General features: G+C 39.6%; 2 protein-coding genes across 4 annotated transcripts; both read right to left on the minus strand.

The window, feature by feature from the left end:
• Positions 1 to 1,663: 1,663 nt before the first annotated feature.
• decr2 (2,4-dienoyl CoA reductase 2, peroxisomal) lies at positions 1,664 to 7,621 on the minus strand. 2 transcript variants are annotated; one of them, XM_062526569.1, is made up of 10 exons: positions 7,333 to 7,621; positions 7,081 to 7,218; positions 6,839 to 6,907; positions 6,447 to 6,498; positions 6,215 to 6,350; positions 5,805 to 5,929; positions 5,514 to 5,607; positions 5,024 to 5,128; positions 4,542 to 4,730; positions 1,664 to 1,989 (listed from the first exon to the last, which is right to left on the minus strand). In XM_062526569.1, the coding sequence occupies exons 2-10, from the start codon at positions 7,179 to 7,181 to the stop codon at positions 1,952 to 1,954; spliced, it is 909 nt and encodes a 302-aa protein (XP_062382553.1). In that variant the 5' UTR covers positions 7,182 to 7,218; positions 7,333 to 7,621; the 3' UTR covers positions 1,664 to 1,951. The 2 variants fall into 2 exon arrangements, with proteins under 2 accessions (XP_062382553.1, XP_062382554.1); XM_062526570.1 differs by having other exon boundaries at positions 4,496 to 4,730; positions 7,333 to 7,619.
• A 1,197-nt stretch (positions 7,622 to 8,818) lies between these two features.
• Positions 8,819 to 25,195, minus strand: LOC134070101 (WD repeat-containing protein 76-like). 2 transcript variants are annotated; one of them, XM_062526323.1, is made up of 15 exons: positions 25,087 to 25,195; positions 24,839 to 24,937; positions 24,666 to 24,728; positions 24,443 to 24,523; positions 24,282 to 24,325; positions 20,631 to 20,736; positions 20,455 to 20,550; positions 20,337 to 20,377; positions 19,839 to 19,992; positions 18,830 to 18,988; positions 17,627 to 17,742; positions 15,210 to 15,308; positions 14,140 to 14,286; positions 9,650 to 9,703; positions 8,819 to 9,270 (listed from the first exon to the last, which is right to left on the minus strand). In XM_062526323.1, exons 1-15 carry the CDS (start codon positions 25,099 to 25,101, stop codon positions 9,012 to 9,014), a joined length of 1,533 nt encoding a protein of 510 aa, XP_062382307.1. In that variant the 5' UTR covers positions 25,102 to 25,195; the 3' UTR covers positions 8,819 to 9,011. The 2 variants fall into 2 exon arrangements, with proteins under 2 accessions (XP_062382307.1, XP_062382306.1); XM_062526322.1 differs by having other exon boundaries at positions 24,839 to 24,982; positions 25,087 to 25,152.
• Between the last annotated feature and the right edge of the window lie 1,133 nt (positions 25,196 to 26,328).

Raw genomic sequence — 26,328 nt, forward strand, 5'->3', positions numbered from 1 at the left:
ATTCAGCAGATTTTAGAGCACGCATTTTATCATTGCAATAAGAGCAGCCAACTAAAAAGAATATGCGTGTAATTTTATGTTATCTAGAAAACACCACCATTCTGTCCGACGGCTGCTACTGAGGATAAACTGATGTGATAAATCTTTATAACTTCTAATGTTTTTCTGTTTCCAGAGTGAAAATGATCTGTACTAATCTACAGATATCATCACCATACCAAACGCCGTGAACTACTTATGACACCATAGGTGCAGGCTATGACATTATAAACATACACCTAGCAAATACGAGCTAACGAGGGCAGAAATTAAAATGAAATGTACACTTCTTTTAAGAACCTATCAATTCAACACCTAAGACAGGCGTTGCCAAAAAACAAATGCTTAATTTGCGAACATGTTAGAGACATCGTTATTAAATATTTCACATTATCCAACCAGATAGTGTTATCTGAGTGGGCTAACACCACTGCCTACACCCGGTAGCCCACCTTGCTAGCTAACGGGTTTATTCGGTCCGGAGATGGCTTCTTCGAAAAATGTCTGATTAGGGAAAAAAAATATGAATTACCGTTTGCAGCTCGTTTAAAACTGCAGCGGATAGCTAAGTGGCCGCCGTAGTAAGAATTATTAGCTAGATCGTTGAGTGACAGATTGTGTTGCTGGTAGACAAGCCTTGGATTAGTAGCTCTAACAGCGTCGACATATGGCTAACAGGCTAAAAGATACAAGCATCCCTCCCTTGAAAACGGGGCAAGCTGAGGGGGCTAGCTGGCCCATCCGTTGGTCACGTCTACCACCGCCAACAGAGAATATAAAATCCTTGTGTTATCGTTAGTTCCAGACGTAATACCGTGCCAATCCCCACGACTCTCCAATTGAAAGATGTTAACGATGGATTATTGCTTTGTTTTTTCTCCGTCAAGGCTGCCTGAGTCCAAGAATAATTCCACGAATCATCCACCTGTGCTGGTTAGCTGTTAGCTATAACCCCATGAGTGTTCCTTCATCATCACCACGTTATTGTTTCATAGACGTTAGAGTTGATTGATATGATGAAAGTATGATTCCCAGATTATTCGTTATGGGTGGTGCCATTTGTATTCCAAGCGATAATGTCACAACTGGCTGATTGCGCTCGCATCAGCAACCGATGCAACCTCTGCCATCCTCATACCGCATACACAGCGACGTCAACAGTGAGCACGCAAGCGCAGCGAGTACGCCGCAGTCTGCCGATATCAACCATAAGCGTCAAGAAAATGATTTAGTTATGGGCACAGCAAAAGAAAAAGGACACTATGCAAAGGAACGGGGCAATAACCTCAGGCATAGTATTGCTTATTTAAAATCACGCTACTGCTGTCAAAAGCACCGCGCTTCTCCAAACAAGGCCAAGTCCAGAGCCAGCATCATCTTTTTTATTTGTCGACGAGAAAAAGAAATGGGCCTACTAAAAGACATTTCTAATTCCCTTTTTAGACCATCACAAATACTATTCTGTTGATGTTGGATACTGAGCAGGGTATGCCTATGTGTGGGCTAAGGCTACAGTAAACAGCACCATATTGATATGCTTTACTTTATGATACCATTGCGCCCTCACGTGGTTTCATTAAATGTAATGTGGTCAAAAATAAACACAGGATACACTGACAACAAATACGAAATTAGATTGGTTTAGTGTTTCATGGTTTAACAAAAAACGAAAAAAAAAAATAACATTGAAAATTTGAATATGTGAAAGACAAAAGACACACAAACTAGCAAATGATGAACAAAAAGCGCCATAGAGTGTACAGTCCAAGGGCAACTTGTAGCTCAGTCCCTAGCTGTGCAAATATACCTTTGGAAGACAAGGTATAGCAAACATTAGCATGATTACTAGTTGATATGAAGGAATGCTCTGTGTGAGACATTTGTTCAGTCTTCTTTGAGGATGATGGAGGCACTACTTCTTATCTCTCTTCATCTCAGAGGACCAGAATCCTGAAACAGAAATTGGTGGCGGAATCAGTAGATATTTCTATTTTAGACAATTCTACTCACTCTCCTCCTTGTCTCTATATTCTGCTCCATCAAGTCCTCCTATAAATGTCAGTCCTCTCCAGTAGGATTATAGTCTAGTCGTAATTTCTTGAACCCAGAAATGTTGAGTACCCTAAAGTTTTATTGCAGAAATGTCATCTATAGGCCTAATAGATGGAATTTAACTTGGTTGCCTAAAGTTGCACTTTGGGCAATTTGCATAATTAGCATACATATATAGGCAATTAAGGTGAATAGGGTGCAGGTGAATAGGGTAAAAAAATTAAATAATAGATATCACTATGAAACTTTCTTAGTTGGTTAGTTGTGCTAAGATGAGAAAAAAATGTATTGCATGTTTTTTATATTTTAATGTTTACATATGCAAATGAGGCCATGTCTCATTAAACATGCGCTTATTTGCATACTGACAAAATCAGATTGTTTAATAATAAAGTCATGCTCAAAATATTTTTTTCCAATGGTAACATGTGTACTTGGGGTCTGAGTTGGTGAAAACCTTTAAGGAACCTGTCAGGAGGCAGTGTTGACCTATGGACAGACGGATTAAGAAATTAGGTGCTCCATGCAAAATAACTATAACAGCATGCACACACACACAAACCTACAAGAACTGTACATAATATGCAAAATAACTATATCCAGCATGCACACGTACACAAATACACATTAACTATATACAAGAACTATATACAACATATAAAATAACTATGACATTTTAAAGGCACAGGAGCAAGATGTTTTTGTACGGTCACAATTATGACAATTGGGATTAAATGGGTCAATGGGTTAACACTGCCTCCTTACCAGGTTCCTTTAAAGGTTTTCACCAACTCAGCCCTCCAAGTATACATGTTTACTTTGGAAAAAAGAAACATTTTGAGCCTGGCTTTATCACACTATCTGATTTTGTGCGTATGCAAATAAGAGCCTTTTTATGAGATATGGCCTAATTTGCATATGTAAACATTAAAATATAAAAAACATGCAATACATTTTTTTCTCATCTTAACACAAGTAACCAACTGAGAAAGTTTCATAGTGATATATATATATATTTTTTTTTTACCCTATTCACCTGCACCCTATTGGTTATATATTTATGCTAATTATGCAAATTGCCCAAAGTGCAACTTTAGGCAACCAAGTTGAATTTCATCCACTAGGCCTATAGATTACATTTGTGCAATAAAACTTTAGGGTACTCAACATTTCTGGGTTTACTATTGGGCCTATGGGGATTACGACTAGACTATTAGATATCATTCAGTGCTTGAATTGGATGAGAAAAGGTGCCAGTACTCTCATTCAGCAGTTGCCTGACATAAAGACGCCATTTGTCGTATTATATCGAATATTCTGATATCTATGGGATGATTTGACATGGAACTACACTCTCATCTGGCGTAATAATCAAGGCAACTTGCAGCTTCTGAAAATAGTTCCCATAGACAACAAGCAGTAGTAGTACCTGATATCACTGCACCCATGGTACGTTTGCAACTTGCCTTGATTATTACGCCAGATGAGAGTGTGTGTAGTTCCATGTCAAATCAGCCTAGAAAAACGGCAGGTTTCATTTTCAGTTGGTCTAACTGCACTTTCTAACTTCAGAAGAGACACGTTTTAAAGGTATACTATGCAGGATTGGCGATTTCATCGCCGGTTTCGCTTTTTATGCTTGCATATTTCTCTGCAGAGCTTCCCCTACAGCTTTAGCGTGTATATTTGACAAAACTCCTCAATCGGTCAGTCTGCCGTGCCTTTTCATGAGACTTTACATGACACTTCCTGGAGTAGAGCATGGGTGCGTGCCCGGTGTCTCCTGAAGTTGCAAGTGTGGTTCTACCGCTACAGACCACTAGAGCGGCCAAAAAAAACACCATTCGACCGGTAATGACTCATTTAATCATATATAACAGTATGGAACAAATTGATTACCTGAAAAACGTTGCATAGTATACCTTTAAATGGGAAAATTACCTGAAATCTTAGTCACTTTTAAAGTTGAGATGCTACTGGTCTAATCCGATTCAATGATCTATGCTAGGCTGAAGCTAAAAGTTGTATCGCCAGACTCACAGAATGGCTGGATGAACAGGAAAAAGGTAAATATCAATTGTTTTGCTCGAGGGGAGATGGAAAATGAGCTTATTTCCAAAAATGGCGGAATATCCCTTTAACTGATTTAGTGGGGACACTGTAAGAAGGATAAGCTGTTATTTGTGCAACTTTTTTCAGTAACAAGTAGCATTCAAACAGGTAAGCATGCAGACTGACACTCACTCTCTCTCTCTCTCACACACACACACACACACACACTAACACACACAGGCAGGCAGAACCACACACCAAAAAGCGTTAAAACTCTAGGTGCAGGTAAGGTAAACATCTGAAGGGCACAACATTTATCACACACACACTGGCACACCTCACACACACACACCTGAGTGTCGTCTGTCAGAGTTTAGCAGAGCGAGAGGAGAGTATACCCAGCAGACGGTGTACATCATTGGGCGACGTCAGCCACGCTCCACCGTCAGCCACCAGTATGCTGCCTGTGATGTAGGACGCCGCCCTGCTGGAGAGGAAGAGTACTGCATGGGCCATCTCAGTCTTGTTCCCTGCACGCTGCAGGGGGATGCTGCTGAAAGCACCAGCAGTCTCAGCATGAGGACCACCTAAGAGGAAGAGGAAGGGGGAAACAAGACCAACAGAGAAGGAAGACAAAGAGAAGATGGTATAGTAGAGGGGGAAAGTTGGAAGTTAGAGGGAATACTGTTATTGGAGATCATGATGTACATAACGTACACGTACAAAGCTGTACAATTAACTTTGTAAGAATCAAAAAAGTCTACTAATGAGCTAGCATAACACAGAACGCTAAACTATCAAACCATTCAGATGACCCCAGTGCTAGCCCGATAGTGTACATACAAGTATGAAGTGTATGCCCTAGGCAGAGCCCCCTCACCCAGTCTGCGGTAGCCCTCGGTTCCTGAGATAGGTCCTGGTGCAACTGTGTTCACACGCACCCCACTGGGGCCCCACTCCACAGCCAGGTGCTTGGTCATGGCATCTAAAACACAGAAGGGAGGAAGGAGAATTTGTTTTTGAAAGATTGGTAGCTTTGCATGTAAGCAACTACGTGTCTTAAATTCGTATGAACTGTCCATAAAAGCTAGATATTAGAACACCTTAACACCTTTAGGTGGAGGGAATTTCACTTATTAGTTAATACTCGATTGAGGAAAAAAAGAAACATTGCCTTGACATGAAGCTCACAAAGAAAAGCAAGAAATTGTGACAAGAATGAGTGAAAATCCTCGGCACTATGGCACTTCAAAACCTAGCTATGCCTTTCTGTCTAAGTTCTCAACAAGGAGTTTCTTGTTTCTTCAGAAAGACACCCAAGTGGTCTTATAAATCCACTCATGTGTATTATACAGGAATTCTAAACTCACCATTGGCTGCTTTTGCTGACCCAGCATGCACCTGGAGAGCCTGACCCTTGTATCCCAGAGTGGCAGAAATGTTTACAATAGAACCTCCATGATCCTGCAATTAGTCAAACAACATATCAGTTCTATTCACACGGCTATCTATGATATTCATCTACATGCATGACTACATGACTACTACGACCTTTGCCCTCCATACATTCACAGTTCAAAATTGTCTGGTAAATTCAGTTTTCTGTTCACCTAATGTTCACTGGGAAAGAAGATCATTAATTGACAATTAGATCATTTTACCTTGAACCACTTCTCATAGACCACTTTGCTGGCATTGAAAGTGCCCATGGTGTCGATCTCCAATACTGTCTTGAAGGCGTTGAATGACAAAGATGAGGCAGGACATAGGAAGTTACCGGCAGCATCTAACCACAAAAAGCTTGATGTTATGAACGTCTACATCAGACAAATTCTTTTAGTTACATGTACCATCAGATACAGGTAATACAAAACCAGGACATAGATATTAAGCTTACATACTGTAGGTGTGAATGGAGACGGTTTATGTATGTGAGTGTTGCTTGATATAGGTTAAAGGTCACAGCTCCCTAAGAATAGAATGTCTGTGCTTTTCTATCTCTATGAGTCACGGAGCTCAAAACAAGCCCATTATGTGTATATACGAATTACAGTGTGGATGTGTTTCTTACTGTTGATGAGTATGTCGATACGTCCCAGCTCCTCCAAAGTTCGATCTATGGCTGTGTTAATGGTCTCCGGCTGCCTAACATCTATTACCAAAGGGAGACATCTCCGACCAGTTGCTTTAGTTAACTTCTCTGCAGCCTGCAAACATATAAATGCACACACACAGACTATTTCTTTTAATATTGGCAATCAAATTAAATGACTGAAAATCCAATGAAAAAGAGTTGCAGTTACCTCAGTTAGACGTTGTAGATTTCGGCTGGCAATCACCACATCACACCCATGCCTGAGGTCAGAGGTCACATGTGATAGTAAATGGCAATGGATAACAGCAGAGATAGCTGACCGAGGAGAGTTTATATACGCAGTTAAAAGTTATTTAGGCCTACATTCAAAGTTCAAACCAAAATATTTTATACTACTGGCAAAGCAAGTTTGAAATATACATACTGTATGCATTGAACATAATTGAATAACTAAACATACAAGGGTAAAGGTCCCTGGGAGTGTTGACAGATAACATCTATCACTGGACAGGGCCGTATGTGAAACGTGATAACAATTGAGGTGAAAGGTTGTGTTAAAAGCAAGTGAGTGAATACTATTAGGCACATCACAGGTGGTACCTCATGAAGACTTCAGCTATTCGGAATCCAATGCCAGAGCCACCACCGGTGATAAAAGCAACATGATCTCTGCAAAGACACAGACACACATATCATGCTAATCAAGATATGATCTGCATTCTGCAACCAGATCAGATGGACATTTGCAGACATGCACCACTCTCTCGTGTGTGAGTGTATGTGTGTGTGTGTGTGAGAGTGTGTGTGTGTGTGTGTTTGTGAGAGAGAGTCTCTACACTGACTTCAAAAGGTCTGGGCTGTAGACGTGAGTGTAGGAACTCATGCAATCATCTGACATGACGTCCTCTGGCAATTCTCCAGTTCTCTGAGACCCTTCAGCCATCCTTGCACTGAAACGGATACTAAAAACCCCAAACCACCTGAAAAGCATAGGCTACGATCAGAGTTTGCTGCTATTCGACGTATATCTGGCGATTAAGACTTTAATTTAGCTTTTGTTTACACTTTGTAGAAATCAAAATAAGTAATCTTACCTGAGGAGAAAATCGATCTGATGATGAACAGCTAGGAACTTATGAAAACTTTACTGTAAAATTTCACCTATCTCTGCATCCTGCAACCATGAACTCTGCACTTTGGATTGAACGCCCGATGGAGTATCGAGCAGTCTGGGAGTTGTAGTTCGGCAACAACTTTAAAAGCGATTATTTCCGCGTTACGGTTATTCCTCTGCCGATAAAGATGTCTGGGTTATCCAATGTTACTGAAAAGTTGTAATCCACGGCATTCATGGACAATCAGTGCATACTTCGTGGAGAGCAAGCACTTTCTGAAATCTTGAGCACTTGTCTGCCCATGAATCACAGCGGCATTTTTTTTCGTGACTGATTTACAAAAAAACTAGGCTATAGCCAATCACGTACTTAAGATACTTCCCCTGTGACGCCCACTTGTGAGGACTGCGTAGCATACACGTGTGAAAGTGACCTAGGTCCTGATTCATTTCAGGCTCTGAAAAGAGGTAATGTCCTGAGACAGAGAGCAGGCAAAGCGTTATAAAGTGGCTAGCTACTGCTTGTAAAGAATAGTGTGTTGTGACCAACAAATGCATATGCATACATACTGTTACTGATGTAGGTATGATATGCTCATATTAAAAGGAATGCCTACATCTTTCTGAACAATGCTGTATACCCATTTGGTTTTTCAAAATGAATTGCCTACTTTTAAAACGGTGCCTCTTAACAATAGAAAACTGGACAAGTAGAGGCCATTCAACAGGCCTACTAACTGATACAGATGGGGGAGTGCAACAAGTTTGTGGTGGCAACACAATTGGCAACATAACATGGTGCGAGAATCTGAAAACATGAAGTGGCATGCATTTTATTAAATTAATCAAATAAATAAAACTCTGTTAGCATAACTAGACAAGCTCTGCTGTCCCAGACAGATACACATCAATTCAGACCTACTCCATCTGACCTCAGTGTAGGCCTGGTTGAGCGGCCTCTACTTGCTTATAGCTTACCATAGTTAAAAGGCAGCAATACAAAAAAAAAAAACCCTACAGATATCATACAGTGAATATAGACTACTAAAGCAATTGCATTTTTTTTCGACCATTGGCATTTAGTTTAAAAATAAAGTAGCATACTTGTACAGGCACCCGGCACTGTTTTAAAAGTAGCCTATACCAGCTTTGCACCAGTATAATATTCATTACTGAATGCTTAGCTGGAGGGATTTTCCCCATCATCCTAAGGTCTACACAGTCCATGTTTTGAAAACACAAATCAACACAGCGCCAACTTCAATAAAAAAACTTAATAGGTTTATATTTTTTAGCAATAACACACAAACATTTACAATTTACAAGAAATATTTAATTTGCAGATGAACTGTCACAGATTCATAGGTTTATTTTTTCAGCAATAACACACCAATACAAGAAATATTCAATTTGCAGATACAATTTACAAACCATGTTTTGAAAACACAAATCGACATAGCGCCAACTTCAACAAAAATGTTCATAGGTTTATTTTTTCAGCAATAACACACAAACACTTACAAGAAATATTTAATTTGCAGATGAACTGATTTTATGAAATTGACCATAATGGGAATGGTCTGAAACTTAACTAAGTCAACCCAACAACAGAGAATAAGGGTGATGTAGAAATCTAACAAGTTATTTGGGGTGGGGCGTCTAGATAAGAACATGCAGCCAGCCTTGGGAATCCCCTTGCAGCAGTGCTCGCCTGCTGGGGTGAAAGGCTATGACCGAGAACACCGCTGTCAGCTGATCGGGGCTGTCGAACATGTGGGCCAGATGGCCGCTCTCATGAAACACCTTTATCTTGTTCGGCTCCTTCATAGTGCTCACCATGAAGCAGTCCTCCTGCTTTGGGTCCCACAACGCCTGCTGCTGTGACCGGCGGGGCGCCATCGATTGCCTTTCACCAACACTAACACACACAGGTTAAATTAATATAAGCTTAGACACACGAAAAATAAAATAAAATAAAATAACATTTTATTCCCACATTCATGTCTGCCCACATTAATTCCAGTTATGTGACTGATGACAGTCCCTGTCGGGGACAGACAGCTAGACATGAAAACATCCCCTATCAGAGGTGAGGGTAACACGTTTGATACCAAGCTAAACGAAACAAATTAGTTACAACTACATTATTATTATAATAATTACATACAATTACATACTTAGAACATTTACAACTTGTCAGGCACAAAATGAAAAACAAAAGGGCCTGTAAATACTGTATATTGACTGTAGGCTTTGCAGATACTTCAGTGTCCCAGTCAGTCTGTTAAGGCACTTACTCAAAGGAGGTCATCAGAGGAGTTGAGGAGGCCAGCTGTGATGTATCAAACACCCTGGGAGACAACAGAAGAAAATAGGGGAGGTGATAGAGCTGCTTGAATAAAGCAAAAATTATATTGGAAATATCATTATGCTATAAAATAAAAAGAAATAGCTAATCAAATTGGAGTTTGAAATGTAATACATATACCAAAATTAAATAAAATAATATCAGGTACTCAACCGTTAACACTGTAAGGCAAAGGGGTGTGTTGGACAAATCAAGAGCATTGTTGCAGAATAGAATGCTGCAAAATAATCTGTTACAGTATATTTCCTCAATTAACATTGTTGTCATAATCGCTAAAATTCTTGACTTGAATAATTGCATAGGTACAAATAAAAAGACAGATTATTTGGGGTCTGGCAAATAATGCCAGGCAAATACAGTACCCTCCAGAATTATTGGCACCCTTGGTAAAAGTTGACTAAAAATAGGTCTAAAAAATAATCTTTAGGTGATTTATTGTACTCCCACAATGAAAACAATGAGGAAAAATACACCCTGCAAGGGAAGCAAATTTATTCTGAGAAAAAGGAAAATCTCATAAAGAAATAAATGTTTTTAATAAAAACACGTCACTCACAATTATTGGCACCCCTACTTGTAATACCTTCTTAAACCTCCCTTTGTCAATAAAACAGCATGTAATATTCTTCTCTGACACCCCATAACGATTGAGAATACAAAGTAAGGGATTTAAGACCATTCATCTTTACAAAACCTCCCCAGATCGTCCAGATTGCTAGGTCCACACTTGTGCATTCTTCTCGTTGACTCATCCCACTGTTTTTCTATGGAGTTTAGATCAGGGGACTGCTATGGCAATGTCTGAAGCTTGATTTTGTGTTCAGTAAACCATATTTGTTTTGATCTGTGCATTTGTTTTGGTTCATTGACCTGATGAATGATCCAATCATGACCAACTTTTAGGGCCTTGGCAGAGATTGTTTGATTTCCTTTGAAAATGTTCAGGTTTTTCTTGGTGTTCATGATGCCATGCACCTTAATTAGGTCCCCAAGGCCTTTGGGAATTAAAACAGCCCCACAATAGCACAGCCCCTCCACCATAATTCTGATTAGGCATGGGGTTCTTTTTAGTATAGTCATTCTTCTATGTATGCCAAAGACACCTTAAGTGTTTTTAGCAAAAGAGCATAATTTTATTTTCATCTGACAATAGACCACACTCCCAGACATGTCATGGTACCATTCAGTAATTCCTGCCATTTACATTGTTCATTAAATGACTCTACTGGCTTTAACCTGACATGCTGTAAATAATCTATTAGCAGTGAGGTCACTTTTGAAGATTTTTGGGGGGGACTTGGTGACCCCAAGATGATAGCTTTGTCTGTAACTCTCAACAGTGGTTCTTATGGATTTTTTTGCCTATCATACCATCCTCCATACTGTGCGTGGGAGCAAAATAGCCATGGGTCTTTGTCCAAGCATGTTTGCCACATTTCCAGATGATTAGAACCTTTTATTCATCATTTTAACTGGAAATATAGGCATTTTCAACAAAATACCTAGTTTCCATAGACATTCTCTTACTTACAAATGTCAACACAATTTCTTTTTATTTCAATTTAGTGTATTCTCTTGTCTCTCCAATGTTGAAAAATGACTAGAGGATTTAGCCTCTGAGTGACTTCATTTTCATACCATAGTGAAAAAGAACGTCATGAACTACTTCTGAAAGTTGACAGACACTCTAATTTACTTTAAAACGTTGCATTTACATAGGAAAATGCTCCTGTTAAATGTTGTACGTAATATGTTTCAGGGGTGCCAATAATTGTGAGCAAGCTGTTTTTGTTAAAAATATTTATTTCTTTATGAGATTTTCCTTTTTCTCAGAATAAATTTGCTTGCCTTGCAGGGTATATTTTTCCACATTGTTTTCATTGTGGGAGTACAATAAATCACCTAAAGATTATTTTTATACCTATTTTTAGTCAACTTTTACCAAGGGTGCCAATAATTCTGGAGGGTACTGTAAATAAAAACACTGAAAGTAAGAAAAAGCTATTTATGGCCATAGAAATAGGCTGTTGGATTGTATATAGTGATACTATACTATACTTCTGCATGAAGCTGCATTTCAACTTGTTTTGCCAAAGCAGTAAGACTCAGAATGCACTGTGTGGCAGGTATTCACCATATCCCCACAACATGTCTAAAGTTGTTCATGAATGTGGTGAAAAATGTTTTCAGTGATAATCAGCTGGTATGACAAACAGGCATCATGGGATGCAGTACTATGTTCCTGTTTTGGGCATGCCCATGATGCCCCCACAGCAAACCATCCCACTTCTTACACCACGTGTAGTTAACTCTCTGGAGTCTAAATCCCCCCCTGAGGATTTGAAAAACTGTTCCAAACACACATCTTAATCCCTGCTGGTTTTTGTCTTAGAAACCTATAAGTGACACCATTAGAAACCTTTAATCAACTAGTTTCCAAATAAATATGTTTTAAAAGATAATGTATCAATGGCACTTTGTAAAAACAATAAAAGAAAATCCTAGGATTTCAGTCCTTTCACCTGCAGCAGGCCGATTCAAAAAGCCCATTCAACTTAATTTGCATTTGAAAGAGACACTCACTAAGTGACCCATTTAGTCTGACTTTTTTCCAATTTGTAGTAAAACTACGTAACATTTCTGAATGTTCACCGTTGTTTTCAAGGTTCAAACTTCAAAAGTCGATAAGCTCGATATATTTATAGTGTGTTTCAGAATTTTTTTCAGAAAAAAGGCTTTCAAAATGGGCGGGACGTTCTGAAATTTGGAAGGGAGGGGCACACGCGAACCATGTGATTTCGTGTCAATCTGGGAATGAGTGCTGCAGACACGTAGCCTGACGAGCCAGACCCACATCAAGATGTACTGTAGGGTCTGGGAACTCACCGTAGTCAGGGCTCAATCGGAGGGGTGGGATAAACAGTTTTCTTTCAAATTCCCTCTCCGCAATAGGATAACGCTAAACGAATCATCTTCTTGTTTTCAAGTAGCAGGATGCGTAACCTTCCCTCTCCACGCAATAGGATAACGCTAAACGAATCATCTTCTTGTTTTCAAATAGCAGGATGTGTTACCATTGCAACTTCTGGTCGCATGTCAGTCACCATTATGTTAAGCACGCCCACCGACTTTATACACGCTGTGATTGGTCCGCTTGATTTCCAAGTTCTCAGCTCCTAAGCTCTATGGATCGCGCCTAGACTGCCCCGCTAGCCAAATTACATTTGCTGCCACTAGGGGCGTCTAGATTTCTAGGCTAGCAGACATGGCTTATCACAGGCAATCAGCGCAGCAGGTGTTGGGGCGTTTCATTCCTAATTTGTAACGACCCGGAGACGTAGAGTTGCCAGAGAAGTGCAGGACTAGGTCAGCATTTTGGACTAAAATGCCATGGCATGTTTCAACCTGTAGAAGGCGCGGAGAGCTATATCGCCAATACAAAATCATAGAAAATGTTACTTTTCTCGGGAAACGTAACTTTAGTCAATATTAACCCTGGTAATGGCGTGGTTCACCACTTATGAGTAATTTCAATCAATCAACATCTCAAAAACATATTTTAGGGTGTAGTTACACTTTAAAGGGATATTCCGCCATTTTTGGAAATACGCTCATTTTCCACCTCACCTCGAGCAGAACAATCGATATTTACCTTGTTCTCGTTCATCCAGCCATTCTGTGAGTCTGGCGATACAACTTTTAGCTTCAGCCTAGCATAGATCATTGAATCGGATTAGACCATTAGCTTCTCGCCTGCTAGCTTCATGTTTAAAAGTGACTAAGATTTCTGGTAATTTTCCCATTTAAAACGTGTCTCCTCTCAAGTTAGAAAGTGCAATAAGACCAACTGAAAATGAAACCTGCCGTTTTTCTAGGCTGATTTGACATGGAACTACACTCTCATCTGGCGTAATAATCGAGGCAACTTGCAAACGTACCATAGGCTCAGTGATATCGTACGCAGCATCTGAAAATAGTCCCCATAGACAACAAGCAGTAGTAGTGCCAGTAGTGTGCAAGTTGCCTTGATTATTACGCCAGATGAGAGTGTAGGTCCATGTCAAATCAGCCTAGAAAAATGCCAGGTTTCATTTTCAGTTGGTCTTATTGCACTTTCTAACTTGAGAGGAGACACGTTTTAAATGAGAAAATTACCAGAAATCTCAGTCACTTTTAAACATGAAGCTAGCAGGCGAGAAGCTAATGGTCTAATCCGATTCAATGATCTATGCTAGGCTGAAGCTAAAAGTTGTATCGCCAGACTCACAGAATGGCTGGATGAACGGGAACAAGGTAAATATCGATTGTTTTGCTCGAGGGGACGTGGAAAATGAGCGTATTTCCAAAAATGGCGGAATATCCCTTTAAGGGAAAGAGTAGTCCCCCCATCCTAGCATGCACACATACAAACACACGCACCTGAGTCTGTCCATGCTGGCGGTGAGCACTCTGTTTCCAGTGTCTGGGGAGAAATAGGCAGAGGACACGCAGCGGATGTGTCCATCCAGCACTGACACAGGCTGGGTGGACTCCTTCAGGCTCCGTATGTCATATATGCGAACTCCACTGTCAACACACAGACAGCAATACACTAGAACCCAACCACCACAACTTCACAAAGTGATATCCTGCATAGACAGCCCTAAAAAAGTTTCAAAGTCTTATCACTGTGTGGATGTGTACAGGTGCATCTAAAAAAATTAGACACAATTCGTCTGATCTGAACTCTATAGAGAATTGATGGAGTTTTGTCAGGAAGACAACGTGGTCAAGACACCAGACCCAACAATACAGATGACCTCAAGGCTACGATCAGTCAGAGCTTCCATAATAACTCAGCAGTGCCACAGGCTAAATATCTTCATACCACAACATTTTGATGCAGTAATTTGTGCACAAGGAGAACAACCAAGTATTGAGTGAATAAATGCTTTTACTATTTCAGATGGTAAGGTCGTCAAAATTTGGTTGGTCGGTATTATAACCTCTTTATTCCAATATTCTGAGATACTGATCTTTGACTTTCATGAGCTGTAAGCCATAATCATCACGATTAAAACATATTTTTTAAATATCTCACAATGAATCTAGAATATATGAAAGATTCACTTTTTATTTATGGGGAAAAACCTTTCCACGAAATTCTAATTTGAAATGCACCTGACATGTGTATGCAAAATTAATAAATGTAGCAATCACCCCACTCCAATTCATTTGCTGTAATTCCAATGAAACACATTTAGCAAGTTTATGTATAGCACACTGAATACATCTGCTATTCAATTGGTTACTCCAAAATACTAAAAATCCTCTGGAGAGTTCTCATTACGCAATTCACAGACAGATCCTACAGAAACTAAGGGCTAACTAAGCTTCATAAAGTGCCTGATTTAGTGCAGGCAAAAGGCCACGAAAGAAAGCTCCTTCAGAAGAAAGGTTTAAATTAAACACTACAAATAATAACCACTAACATATTTAGTCAGTCATACCTGTTCACAGCTACCACAAAGTACTGCTTCTGCACAGGGTGGACATGGACGCTGTACAGAATCCCTTGACCAAGAGCATGGAGAGATTCATGAGACATCCTGAGAGAACACACAGGTAGGAACACATGAAATTAGGTGCAACACCACTTGGGACATGTGGCTACATCAGTGTTGCGCAGGCTGCCCGAAATTGGGCAGCCTCCTGCGGTCACCCGTGGTTACGAGTCATAAACAAATATTTTAATGATATTTGGGTCATTAGTGGGTAATGAAATATATATATATTTTAAAATACTTAAAACATCATAAGAAGGCTCACATCAATATTTAACTCATAATTGCTTTTCAAAGACATCATTGGCTAAAAGACTTCGATGCAGCATGAACTCGTCACTATGTGATAGAAGGATGAAGATGGAGACCGTAGAGAAGCTGAAGATGCAAGAATTTAAAATAATGACACATAATGACACTCCTCCAGGAAAAGCAAATATGGGAAGTATAATATTGGAGAGGTTCTTAAAGATGATGCACACCTTGCAAAGCCAGCATCTAGTTAGGTTCATTGGGATAACATGACAGAAGAGGATGGAGAAGCCAAATTGGGAGGAAAATGAAAAATGCCATCAGGAGGTCAGGGACAATATTGTACTTCGCCACCCAAGGCTATTCACCTCTACAGAGAGGGTAGACGATATGCGGCAGTGGCCGCTCATAATATATTCTTTGAAAATGTTTTCTTTATTTTTTTTAACTCAAAGCCTAATGCATTACCTGATTATTTACTGTCTAAAATGCTAAAACTAAAACACTTACTGCAGGGAGTAGCAGAAACTCACACATGTTATTTGTCTGGTAACCATGTTTAGAAAGTCTTTACAGAACAGCCACTCCAAATTCAGTGTTTTCCTAATTTCAGATACCAAAGGTGTATAACATAAATGTCTTAAAGGTCCCGTAGGCAGGATTGCGAAGATCCAGGACTTAGCCCGAACATTTTAACATCGACAACCTCTCACTCAATACACACTGCTGAGTATTATATATTTTAAGTCACTTACAGTTTTTTCCAATCGTTTACACACAATTTTGAAAACAGGGCTCTTTTTGTCTAAACACCTCACAAAATTAACCAAACACCACACCAAATTAGCTGAACACAACATGTTGTTAGCAAAATGGAATATTTCAGTCAAAACAATAAATAAATTGATAAAAACCTTATACTGTTCTCATATCACTAACAAATTATTTTAATGATTCTACACTGTCTCCAATAAATTCACAATAAATTCAAACACATCTGTAAAAACCCTCTTCCAATAATATTTTGATGAACCCAAGACTTTCTTCATGATTACTTTTGAGATATAGAGAAAATATACAATAAACTCATCTAGCAATGCACAAAACTGATGCTGCAGACAATATTTCTTTCTTTCACTGTACCATATGTTCAGTTACAGTGACAAGTCAATCAACAGAAAATGGCAAACATAAAGAATGATGGGGCGAAAACAATGGGATAGTCTATCCAGTGTTAGTGTCGAGGATCGAGCATCGAGGATCGAGGAGGCATGGTGAGAAGCACCTTATGTCTTCGTTGGCAAGGCAAGACTGTATAACACAACTGAGTGCTGCGTTTTCAATTTTGCAAATGTGTGCTTACACACCTGGTGGATGTGATTATTCAATTTGTTCATTAGTGTGGTCATTGGCAAGTCAGGGCTTTGTAATGAGAAGGAAGTACCTAACAATATTTATCTGGGTCTAAGTGTGAAAATGTGTTTTACGTTTTGACATTCACTGTGTGTAATGTTTTGCAAAAAGTGTGAAGCTGAATTTGTGCTTACTGTTGTACTACCCTGCGCAGGTGTTTTGCTTTTTAAGTGTTAAGTTTTGTTAACTGTCTGATAATCTTAATTTTAGTGTATAAACGATTGGAAAAAACTGCATTTGTTCTTTTTCGACGACAATCAGGTGAAAGAAACAAATGTAGCTGTCTGGCTCCATTGACCCACATTGTTTTTGCACTTACTCGCTAACACCCCCCAGCGGAACTGCAACAGACTGCAGGAATAATGGAATTAATAGGGAGTGAATGGGCTCTCTATAAACAGGCTCTGATAGAACTCAATGAACGTGAATGTAACTGCTATGCTATCCCAATGTATCGCTATGGATGTACTGCTCATCCAGATGTTCGATCACAAAATGGGAAAGATGGTGCCCCCCATGGCACAGAATAAGGTGAATAAAACGCCAAAAAAAAAACATTTGTGACTGAAGTATTGAGTGAATAAATGCTTTTACCATTTATTCACTGATTGAAACTGATTTATGTTTTGCTCAGATAAAACTTCAAGTTCTTCAATGAGGCAGAGGACATTTCAGGAGTAAACTCCAGAGACTCATACCCTGGAGTCCGTGTGTCAACGATGGCAACCTCTCCTTGTACATCTCCTATGAGCAGAGTGGAGCAGTCATGTGACAGGAAATCAAAGCCTTTCAGCTGCTCATCAGAGTGGTACACCTAAAACCAAAGAGGGTATAAGGGGTAATCAAAGGTGGTTCATCTAAACAACAATCTTCGATGTCAAATATTTGATATTCCAATATCAACCCATTAATTAGATTGAAGATACAGGGAATAATTAAGAAAAAATATGTTTTTACCCTTTTGGAAAATGGGTTTACTTTTCATCTTACTATAAAACGCTACATAGGCATTAAGGTAATCGGACGCCATTACACCGGCAGGACCTTCAATGACCTCCCGCTTTAACTCCATTGATATTAACATGGAGTTGGTATAGGTAATAGATTCCACTCATTTGGGAAAGATTTCCACAAGATTTTAGAGTTAATGAGAATTCATTTGGAAGAGTAGGTGAGGTCAGGCACTGATGTTGGACTAGAACATGTGCATCACAATCTATTTTCTTTAGGATGAACTAGAACAGATATTGTGAGCCAGGCCTTCTCATCCAACATCACGGCCTGGCCTGACAAATGCTTTTCTGAATAGGCTGGAAAACACTGTCCCACAGACCCTCCAGAATATTGTAGATAGCCTCCCCAGATTATTAGATAGATACAGCGATAACTCCTGGCCCTATTCCCCTCTGCATTGTAGTTAAACGTCATTCTATGCTATAGCTGTAGCCCTGTAGCTTAAAAATGTAAATGTTAAAATGCTTTAATGTTAATAGCTTACATTTTATTCTATCGCCTGTTTAGCTCTGTAGCTTAAATCTAAAAATGCTTAAATATTAAGAGCCTAAATGTTATTCCACTGCTCAAGTCACTTTGGAAAAGTGCATACACCTAATGAATAAATGTACATACTAGAAAAGCATTCAGAGAGCGCAGACCTCCGCCTGTATTGTTCTTTCTAGGTTGTCATACATTTGAACCTAAACTATGCAGAAGCTGGTCCCCGATGAAAACATAACCTCCTTGGCGGAGGTAATAAATATGTTACAGCTGAAATGAGTTGACAAATACCAAACGCTGATGGATTTAGAATGGGATATCGCTGAAGTTCCTATGGACGTACTGTATATTCTGATTCAGTTAGTAATGTAATTTCATTCTAAACTATTTAAATCTGCTCAAACCTCATCAAACACTGCTCGTTCCATGTGTACTGCCCGTGCTGTGCCATCGTAACTGGCGGTGATCAAGGTTGAAGGATGTAACATGGAGAAAGCCATGTGGGAGACCGAACTTGTGTGAGGTTCAAACTGTAGAACTCCATTGTCACCCCAGGTAGCCCCCTTGAAGAGAAAATTCAGGTAGGATTTCAAAAATCACCAATTTTACATTTTGAAAAGACTGAAAGATTATGAAACTATTTTTGAAAGACATTCTCACACCCTTTCATATGTAGAGACAGGTCACATATTCTATAGTCACAGACTATGAAATCTATTTGCAATAACTAGGAATCTTGCAGGGTCACTATTTACATGATTTCCCATTGTACACTAGATATCAACAGGAACTCAACAAGGCTTATGTAAACTAAATAGCCTACTCATATCAGTCCTATATTAGTGTTTCTACAGCATTTTTTTCCTTGTGTGACAGTGACATCGCTAACCTTCATACTGTATGCATGAGCAGGTAAACTTGAAGTACTTTCCAGTTGGTCACTGGGCTATAGAGATGTTCAGTTACATGGAATATCCTACTAATATACTAATAATTTATAAGAAAAGAAATAAACCAACAAATAATCATAAAGACAACAGCTGTAGCCTATTTTGCCGCTTCTTGTTTGGTGTTGAAGAGAGCTCACTATTAGTTATTAGTTGTTCATCACGTCACTATTTGCATGAGCCAAGACAAGACTTGAAACAATATTGAATATGTTTGACATTGACGTAATATCAAGACTAGAAAAAGACAGACTTGGACCAACTTAAATCCGCTGATTGGCACTTTACATTAAACGATCTAGATAATGGAAGCGCACCATTACGACAGTAAAACTCCCAAGATTTCATTCCGACTTAGGAATTTAGTAGTGTACAGTATGTGTGAGAGTTAAGTATGTGTGTGTATCTGAGGGTAGCCTGTAAATGCTGGGCACAACACTTGTTTGTCTGGCAATTGCCCCCTCACCGGGCTGCAGAGGCCTACTTGGCCGCACTCGTCCCCGGCGGCCATGAGGAGACTGCTGCCACACGGATGGAAGGCTGCTGAGGAGATCCATCTCTTCAGCACTTTCACCACTTGCTCCTCAGGTCTATGCATGTTCTGCAGGCCCTCCTTGTACCTAACACACACACACACACACACACACACACACACACACACACACACACACACACACACACACACACACACACACACACACACACACACACACACACACACACACACACACACACACACACACACACACACACACACACACACACACACACACACACACACACACACACACACACACACACACACACACACGTGTATAAGCTTATATTATATACAAACACAGACATACATACAACACAGACATACATACAAAAAGGCTGTAGCAGTGTTACTGAATTTTAACACCATGGTTATGTAAATATTGAGTCCCAGCAAACTTGTCCTTTGTGTTGTTTGTCAACCTACACATGCAGGTCCACTTTCTTCCACTCGTGCTGTATAGGTTCCTAGGAAGACAGGGTTGAATCAGGAATGAAATCGACTCAAAAGTTGAAATCTACTCAATAGTGTACAACGATCACACCTCAGTCCACAGATGGAGAAGACCCTCAGGGAGTTGGCTGTCCTGCAAGTTCACTGGATACATTGGTACAGGTCCCTTCACATTATGCACCATCACCTACAGAAATATGAGCATGTTTGTAATTATGATATTTGTGTGCATGTGTGATATCCGGTTGCAGTAAACCACCAACTCACATTTTTCTTTGGCACAGTGGAGAGATCCAGCATGACCACAGATTCTGGATTTTTCTTCTGTAGACGCAATGATTTCCTTACAGGAAGGATCGCTTCTGCCCTTTTCCTGCAAAGGTGAACAGGATGATCAAGATGATAGTCTAGCACTTTACAATCCTAATTCCATATGCAAGATCATATTCAGCAAAGCTATATTTGAACCCTCAACCTTTAACCCACAATTAATGTCTAGTATATGTATATAATTAATGTATAGTCTGCATCTATGGTAAGATGCTAAGATCTTGCTTCTATAGAGTTAGGAATGTGAATTTTGGGGACGGTTTTATGACCCTCAACCCCTTCTGACCACTTCAGGTACATTTTTAGCATTTTTTGAAAAGTGTACATGCTTTGTGTGTGTTATTTTCCATATTAGAATTAACTAGAAATGCAATTCCAAGGAATTACCAGTGCATGAAAATGCAAAAATAGATAGATAATGTAGATATGGTTACTAAGGTGTAGCTAGGGTAAACATGGTGGTTGCATAGTTTACAGAGAGTTGATAGTGTGAAGGTAGACAGTTTAAAGCTGAAACATTCCAGTTCTAACTTAACTAATGATTTCTATTCATGTTAAAATGTTAACTATGGTAACAATGATAACCAGGTTGATTGGTTAACTTAGCTACTGATTTCATGCAGTTATGGTAAAAATGTTAACTGTGCTAACTATGCTCACAGTTCTAACCAGGTTGATTAGCTAACTTAGCTAATGATTTCTAGCAGTTATGCTAAAAATGCTAACTATGCTAGCAATGCTAACTATGGTAACAATGCTAACTTAAACTAACATTGCTAACCAGGTTGATTAGCTAACTTAACTGATGATTTCTAGCAATAATGCTAAAAATGCTAACTATGCTAACAATGTTAACCAGGTTGATTAGCTAACTTAGCCAATCATTTGTAGCAGTTATGCTAAAAATGCTAACTATGCTAACCATGCTAACTAGCTAGTGAGGACTTTTATTTTTAAACATTTGTTGCAAGGGTATCCATTGTGGCCACTATCAGGAAACAAGAAGTTACTGCAGTATAATCATGTTGGTTGCTATGGAAACGGTCATAAACGCTTAATTTTAATGGTTGCTATGTTGGTTGCTAGGTACATGGAGGTTTCATATAGTTGACTGGAGGCATAGTTGATGATAACTGACAGTTGGAATGGTTGAACAGTTAAATAGTTGAGTAGTTTCAATTGTTAAATGATTTAATGGTGTATTATTGCAGTGAGGACTTTTATTTTGAAACAGTTGTGGACAGAGGAAACAGTTAACAGGATATGTAGTCTTCAGAGAGATTGTATGCTTATAGCCAGAGAAACTGACAGTTGATACAGGTGTAATCAATTTAACTGGCTAGTCTTAAGAGAGCCAGAGTGTATATGCTTGAAGCCTGAGAGAGTAAATAATTTAAAAGTTGAATGTAGTCTAATTAATGTTGATAGACAGAGAGTTTAATGGATGTTGATAGACAGTTTAATGGGTGGATGAGTGAATGGTCTGACGAAGATGAATGGATAGAAAGTTGGATGGAATGTGCCTTATATTCTTGTAGAATGGAGAGACACAGCTCTCTACTGAGAGTAGTGGATACAGATACAGGTGTAATCAATTTAACTGGCTAGTCTTAAGAGAGCCAGAGTGTGTCCTTAAAGCCTGAGACAGAGTAGATTGTTTAAAAGTTGAATGTAGATCGTCTAATTGATGTTGATAGGCAGACTGTTTAGAATAGGTGGATGAGTGAATGTTTTGAAGAAGATGAATGGATAGAAAGTTGGATGGAATTAGGAAGACTTATGTTGATACAGTTGATACAGGGGGACAGAAAATGTAGTCTCAAGAGCCTGAGAGAGAGAGAGAGAGCTGCTGCACCTGGACTGGCCACCTGGCGTAACATTCTAATTGCTGCCGTGATGTCATAATGAGCAATGTTAAGTCTATGGGGAAATGTTTAATAGTTTTTAATTTACAGTTTAAAAAGTATAAAAGTTACAAAGTAGAAAAATATATTGCACAGGTCTCCTTAGTAAGACCTACGTATCAAAGTTTGAATCAAGTTTCTACGTTAAACGGTTCAAGCTGAATTGCGAGCGTTAGAAGAAGTTGGATTAATAATAAGAAACCTAGGAAGAACAATATAGTGCATTTTCATGCACTATAATAAATGTAGAAGGCTTGAAAGAGCAGCAAGATTATTTTGGAACATCATCAAGCAACTGATAACAATTGGATTGATAATCGGGTGCTTGATTTTATACACCTGTGGAAAGGGACCTGATGAAACCCATGAATACGTCAATGGTACGCAATGACACGCCTCTTTATGCAGAGGAAGTGATCCCCATTTTGAGCCCATAGACATGAACTACGACGAAATATCTTGCTCCGCCTTAAAGGGACACTTCACCTATTAGCATTAAGCTTTGTATCTTTAGAAAACCAGTCATGTTTTTGAATGGTTGGTCGTGCATAAAAATTAAATTGAAAGTATTAGACCTAATCCGGTATAAATGTGTAGCTGACATGAACCTGCAATTGAATGCGATTGTTGAACTTCAAGTAATCATAGCAAAGTAAGCTAACGTTATGTATTAGTACAATTACAAATCTGTAATGTGAAACCAGTAACGATGTTGATTGTTTCCCTCCCATAGACATCGTAGTTATCAACAAATGCTGTAACTGTTAGATAATATCGCGGTGACATAAAAAACAAAAACCTAATATGCACGTCCATTCATCATATTATTTTCACAACATTTTGGTTCTTTTAACACCCTTTTTCAACGTGCACAAAACGTAGGCTACTGGACACTTAATATGAACTATTCTGGAACGTGTTAAAAGCGTAATCGGGAACCTACACTTTTACCAAAAAGGAATGTTATTCTGAACCAATTCTGAACGTATCTGACACCAACTGAGCACCTAAAAAAACGTCTGTTTGCTACCTGGGCTGCTGGTGCAGGAATGTATTGGTGTGCCATTCTGGAGGGGTGTGACTCGCTGTGCAACCTTTGCAGGCTCCAGGTCAAGAAGGATATAGATGGAAAGATTATCAGTTACCGCCACCTGTAAAACCATTCTTATTTTGGGGGTCATCTTGTTGTCCCTCTAGTGCACCTGTAGTTCATTTTGTTGACACCAAAGCAGGTGAAACTGAACCATCTTTATTACATAACAGCTGGCAGGCTGCCTTGACTGACTGGTTACATTATACCCACTCTGTGCACTAACTTGCTATCAGTAAACCAGTTTCCTGTCCGTTGACAAAGCTGTCAAAAAGCACCTGAAGATGAGTGCTTTAGTTGTATCTCGTAACGAAACGTAAGAAGTACAATGAAGGCCTACCAGAGTATTACTGTAATGTCCATGGGCGGCTCTAAGAAGCACTGTAGTGTGCCAATCAGCTTGGCTTCAAGACATTCTAAAAGTGATTTTAGTTTCCACCTTTTTCCTAAAAACGCCAGTGTGCAGAGACTGCACAAAATAAGGATGGAAGGATTTTCAGTGAGCACATGTTTTGGTACAACTGAAGCACTCAGGTAGTTGTCGACAGCGATATTACAGAGCCCACACTCATTTCAGGGAGAGGATTGACTTACCTGTACGTCCTTTTGCCTAACTGAGGATTCAGCATCTGGGCTAACTGTTCAGGGGAGAAGTTACTGTAGTTATCTAGTGGTCTGCAGGACAACGTAATGAGGCAAAAATAGTTCTAAAGGCAAATACTTCTTTGACATACTGAGCTGTGACTGTAGCCTACCTGTGGTAGATGCAGGAATGAGAGGAAGGTCTGGTTCTGTCTAATGTTTTCAAGCCGTTTCAGCTCAAACTCTGAAAGAGTCTGAGAAGAATTTAACATTTCAACACACAATATCAATTAGCACACCTAAGGCACGAAAAGATAGCAATAGCTGTATGGAGACAATTCACAACTCAACTGTGTGACAATTAGACTTTCATAATATTATATTGTGATCACTTACATCATTCTCTTCAGGGCCACTAGATTCAGATTCAATCGAATCCTCCTTTTCAAACTCGTCTCTCTGCAAATGTCAGTTTTGGTTTTACTAGCTTGCACATGAAACTAGCCTACCGGTATGTGATAAAGTTACCATTTTAGCTATTCTTTAGTTTACCCACACACAATACCTACAATTCTTTTGGTAGGCCTAACAGGGTCACAATAGTTGGGGGTCTGTAGGCCTATGTTTCGAGCTGACCGTCGTAGGCCTAGATTTTCGGTAGTTCCATTCTGTTGGAAGGGTTGAGAGTTCAGCTGCGTTGGCTCAGAATCGTCCTTAAATGAAATACATTATGGATTTCACGACATAGTTTTGCATTACATTTTGTGTTGCATTTTGACATTTACCCAACAAAGCAAGGCTGACACAGATAACTTACCTGCATTATGTGCATTTTCACAATACAGCCAGTATTTTTCTTTGAGAGAATGCACAAGATGTTCGTCCGTCGTTGAGTAGTGTAGATTGGTGACGTCCTCGGCTCGCGAGAGAGTAGTCTCTGATTTAACGCGCGCGAGTGAGGGTCCATAGATTTGATACACGTGTCTGTAGTTGTGCATAACATAAATATTTGTGAATTCTCGAACGAGTCCAGTCGTGCATAAAATATATTGTATAGTTTTATCCATCAGAATACGGATGGGAAAAAAATATTCATAAAACAAGTACAAGTGGTCATAGGACAGGGGAGATGAGGGGGGTCTAGCAGACCACCTGAAGTCGCTCTGATAAAACCAGAGAGAACCATCTATCTGCCCCACACATACAGTACATGGCTCTGCTGTTGAGAAATTATCGGGTTGGTGTGTTCAGGCCTTAAGAATGATGGGGCGGCAACAATGGGATAGTAGTCTATCGGATCCCTTCCTTCCTCTATTATGTAGATCAGTGAGGATCGAGGCCCGAGGAGCGAGGGAGGACGTATAAACGCTGCATGAGAGGCACCCATAGATCGAGATCAAGACTGCGCATGCACTGAAGATAACCGGGCGGGCTGGGCTTGCGCCAAAAGCTAGAGGCCGTGGAAGAGGCAAGATCGGGAACCTGTCGGGAACAGGCGTACCGTGAATCATGGCTGACCAAGGAAACCAGGTAAGCCTAAACTCAAACACGAATTTCTACATTGTTCTGCTCTAACTTAACTTGTTAAACAGTGTAGCACTGCTAATGCTGATGCTGACTCCGAAACGGTACTTTGGGATTAGCTGCTAACTGTAATTGTTTTATGAAGCCCTTAAGTCACACAAGGTTGGTTGGTTGTAGCTCGCGATAAAGTTGTCGGTAGTCAAATTTACTTTTGTATTCATGGTAAAAGTTAAAGAGGAGATTGTTTTGTTTTGTTTTGTTGGCTGCATTAACGTTATTAGCCGACATTTGGGTCTATAGCATCGTCAGGTATCAGCTAGCCTGCTAGCAGTAGCAGCTAACTTACCTGTCTTGGTGGTGGCGGCGGTGGTGGTGAGGAGGGTCGGTCTGCGGCATGGGCGTTACATATGTAGCAAGAAACTCCCCAATTAGGCGTTCCTGTCGTGAATAGTCAACCAATCAGAAGGAGCTTTGCACTGCATTCTGGGAAATGCTTAATTTCCGGAGTTTGACTTCCTTTCGTCAGTTTGTAAAA

The sequence above is a fragment of the Sardina pilchardus genome, chromosome 22 (assembly GCF_963854185.1).
Source record: "Sardina pilchardus chromosome 22, fSarPil1.1, whole genome shotgun sequence".
Classification (NCBI taxonomy): Eukaryota; Metazoa; Chordata; class Actinopteri; order Clupeiformes; family Clupeidae; genus Sardina; species Sardina pilchardus.

Excerpts from the sequence above, each read along its gene's own strand:
- decr2 (XM_062526569.1), bottom strand. The coding sequence starts at position 7,181 with ATGGCTGAAGGGTCTCAGAGAACTGGAGAATTGCCAGAGGACGTCATG. Across the intron at positions 4,731-5,023 it reads CGAGGGCTACCGCAGACTGG|GTGGTCCTCATGCTGAGACT; the intron begins GTGAGGGGGCTC and ends TCTTCCTCTTAG. Across the intron at positions 1,990-4,541 it reads TGATGTACACCGTCTGCTGG|GATTCTGGTCCTCTGAGATG; the intron begins GTATACTCTCCT and ends TTTCTGTTTCAG.
- LOC134070101 (XM_062526322.1), bottom strand. Across the intron at positions 20,551-20,630 it reads CCACTGTGCCAAAGAAAAAT|GTGATGGTGCATAATGTGAA; the intron begins GTGAGTTGGTGG and ends ATATTTCTGTAG. Across the intron at positions 9,704-14,139 it reads GCCAGCATGGACAGACTCAG|GGTGTTTGATACATCACAGC; the intron begins GTGCGTGTGTTT and ends GTTGTCTCCCAG.